The sequence below is a fragment of the Triticum aestivum genome, unplaced genomic scaffold (assembly GCF_018294505.1).
Source record: "Triticum aestivum cultivar Chinese Spring unplaced genomic scaffold, IWGSC CS RefSeq v2.1 scaffold29310, whole genome shotgun sequence".
Lineage (NCBI taxonomy): Eukaryota > Viridiplantae > Streptophyta > Magnoliopsida > Poales > Poaceae > Triticum > Triticum aestivum.
Window position 1 is genome coordinate 1,662 of NW_025237107.1, and position 3,198 is coordinate 4,859.

The following is a 3,198-nucleotide window of genomic DNA, read 5'->3' on the forward strand; positions in this document are numbered from 1 at the left end:
TGTCCATCCACTGATCCAGCTTCGACCGTCTGAAATATGCTATTGTATTATGCTAAAATATGCTCCTTCTCCTGAAGTTATTGTTGAAATGTTGCTGAAATATACTATTGTATTGTGCTGAAATATGCTCAAATTTTACTGCTGAAATATACTATGTTTGCTGCTAAAATGCTATTCCATGGTGGCTACTATTTATATCATGTTTTGCTGCTTCAATATGCTGATTTTTTCTACGGCCATTGTTGTATATGCTCATGTTTTTTTTAAAAAGCTGTTGTGTTTGCTGACTGCTCGCGGGAGGGGTTCCTCGCAGGATCAAAAAACCCGGCTGGTTTAGGGAACGGGCAAAAAGCTGGCCCCGTGCATGGGGACGGGGATTGTGCAAGCAAAACCAGGCATGTTTTGTCCCCGTTGCCATCTTGACACCCGATCTTTCCATCACTTCGATTTATGAATCCAACACCAATACACACTGATGATCACGCCAATGAAGAGCAAAGTCATACCTCAAATAGATCGGATCTGCCCAGATAACTTATCATCATTTTTTTATTTTTTCATTTAAAATCCACTATACATCGTTCAACACCCTTAAGGCTGTCCAGTGAACATGTCATAACTCACAACACATAATACATGCCTAAAAATACATTCCATAAGTGTGATGGCCCTTCGGCATTCATAACTCTACCCTGATTTTGGTAAAGTCACGTAGGACATGATCCAAATATTATTACCGTGACCTCCGGTTCTTAGAGACCTTAAAGATGTTTGGATTTCAAATTTCATTGTTGTTTGTAGTAACACAAAACAGAGTAGACAGTTTGGATGACTGCAAGAACTAAGCCAATAACAGCTGCCAGGAGGCCAACGGCTAGCCAGGGGTTCCTCAAGTACCTCTGCTTTAGCCACGCAATCCACCTCCGCGGGTAGCTCTGGAACCGCTTCTCAAGCTTCTTGCATGTCTCCCGAAGGTAGTTGCAGTTGGGGTCATCCGGGTCGAACTGGATCCCCTTGCAAAGGTCGGCGAAGCATTTGGCCACCTCTTCATTGTTCCCATGGCCATGCACGATGACGCCTCTCTTCGACAGGAGCTCCACGTCCTTCGTGGTGCAGGCCACCTGGGATATGAACACGCAGTATGCCGTGACGTGGCTCCCCACCGTCTCCCGGTTACGTTGCTCCAGCTCTATCAAGTTACGTAATAACCGCCATGTCTCGGAGTCGATGTCCAGGCAGGGGACCTCCAGAGTGCCGCCACTGCCGTCCAACTTGACGTCGAGGATGCAGCGGATGAGACCCTTCTCGCCCATGGCCCGAGCCTTGAACTTCACTCCCACGAAGTTGTACTCGGTCGCCGAGCGCCACCGGCGCACAGACATGGGATCAGCGGTGCAAAACGGCACGGCAGGCGAGACAGAGAGTGGCTTCAAGTGCATATGAAGAAGATGGAGAAGATTACCGGGTGCCGCCTGCTCTGGCAGCACCATGGCCGGCGCGGCCATGGCGTACATTTGTCTCCTCATGAGATCAAGGGCATAATCCGAGATCTCTGTAAGCACACGATCCTTACCGTCCAAAGTGGTCAGCTCCCCGATCTTCTCAAGGACGAAGAACGGTATCTGGTTCTCCGCGAGATAGAACACGTCGCGGACCACCGCTAGCGCCTCCGCCCTGTTTGCTGACGAGACGGCGGCCTCCGCAGTCCCCACATCATCTAGATCTAGATGATGTGATCTGAGGCCGACAAGGCGGGACAGTATGTAACAGGCGTCGAGGAGCAGCATGCGCACGAATTGCTCGCTCGTCATGTCCTCAAATGTGTTGGCGTAGCAGTTCCTGGTGTCACGCTCCAGGCATGCCAGCTCCTTGACATAGACATCCACCGTCATGGCCGGTCTTGCTGCCTTCGCCGCCGAGAGCACCATGTCGAGGCTTGCCAGCTTGTCATGCTCCATGGCGAGGTGTGGGTTGTTGCTCTGGGGCCGAGGGTAGTTGTACGGGCCGATGGCGACGTGGTCAGGATCATACTCGCTGCTGTCGACGTTGCGCGTGAGGTCGCGGACCTTTCCGACGACGATGGAGCAAGGACGGCAACCATCGCCGCCCTGCGCCTTGGATGAGTTCAGGGTGGCCAGCTTATCTTCCAGCTCATGGGCCAGCTGATGCATCTCCAGGACGCAGGAATCCGAATCCGTAGATTGGTCTGCAGACAGTCCATCGATCAGCCCCAAACAGATTGTGATTAGTCAACTACGTTTTTTTGAAACTAATTACTAATACTAGTAGTACAAGATAAAATAGAACAGACGGGATGATAAGTTCACTGGGCACCTTTTTGATCCATTTGCTTGTCCACCAATGGCCTTACGCTGCCGCCGAGCAGAGTAGCATGCAGTTGCACTCGTGGAGTTGAGTTACCCTCTCAAGTCTCCGAACACTTGTTCCTGTCTTCGTGTCCCAGCATGCATGATAATGCAGCAAGGCCAGCAAGCGCCTTCCAGCGCTAGTTTACAGCGAGAATCGCGAGATAGGAGACGGTGATGGAGGGAGACACTGATTTGTGGGGTGCAACTGAGACATCGGGGCGAGACGAAGGGATAAGGCCGATGCACCGTTTCACCTAAAAGAAGCGAAAGCTGGCTAGGATTCGGGTGGCTGCAAGAAAGAACCAAAGAAAGAAAGAATCCGATGGAATGTTTTGGCTTGCCGTGATTTGGACTTTGTGCTTGTTTGGTATCGCAGTGCTGCATCGCCATCAGGGCGGGACTAGGGCTCGCTATAGGAAAAAAAATTATATGAGACCAGGTCTCATATAAAGCAGGTGAGACCCGCCTGATGGATGACACGTGGCATTCACAAATCATAAAACATCTAATCTCTCCCCTGATTTCAGATGAGGGGTGGGGTAAATGCTTTGTGATTTGTGAAGGGCGCTTATAGGCGCCGGTGTGCCGGCCGAAAGTTTCGGCTGGTCCAGCCCGAGACGTTCGATTTAGGCCACGCGGCCGTTGGATCCAAGCGAGAAAAAAAAACAAATCGCCCCAGCTCTCTTCTTCCTCGCGGAGTTGGTTGGATTCACATATCTCGTTCGGGGGAGCGCGGCGCCGCGCCTCCTGTCCCCTCCGGTGGTCGTCGGTCCCCACCCTGGCCGGCCGACCTCGTCGCCGCCGGACCCCGTCCTCGCCGGCCGACCTC

At 51.8% G+C, this 3,198-nt stretch overlaps 1 protein-coding gene across 1 annotated transcript; it reads right to left on the reverse strand.

Moving 5' to 3' along the window:
• Window positions 1–523: 523 nt before the first annotated feature.
• On the reverse strand, window positions 524–2,634 carry LOC123176501 (UPF0481 protein At3g47200-like). Its single transcript, XM_044590679.1, has 2 exons — window positions 2,335–2,634; window positions 524–2,206 (listed from the first exon to the last, which is right to left on the reverse strand). Exons 1-2 carry the CDS (start codon window positions 2,345–2,347, stop codon window positions 786–788), a joined length of 1,434 nt encoding a protein of 477 aa, XP_044446614.1. The 5' UTR covers window positions 2,348–2,634; the 3' UTR covers window positions 524–785.
• Window positions 2,635–3,198: the final 564 nt, after the last annotated feature.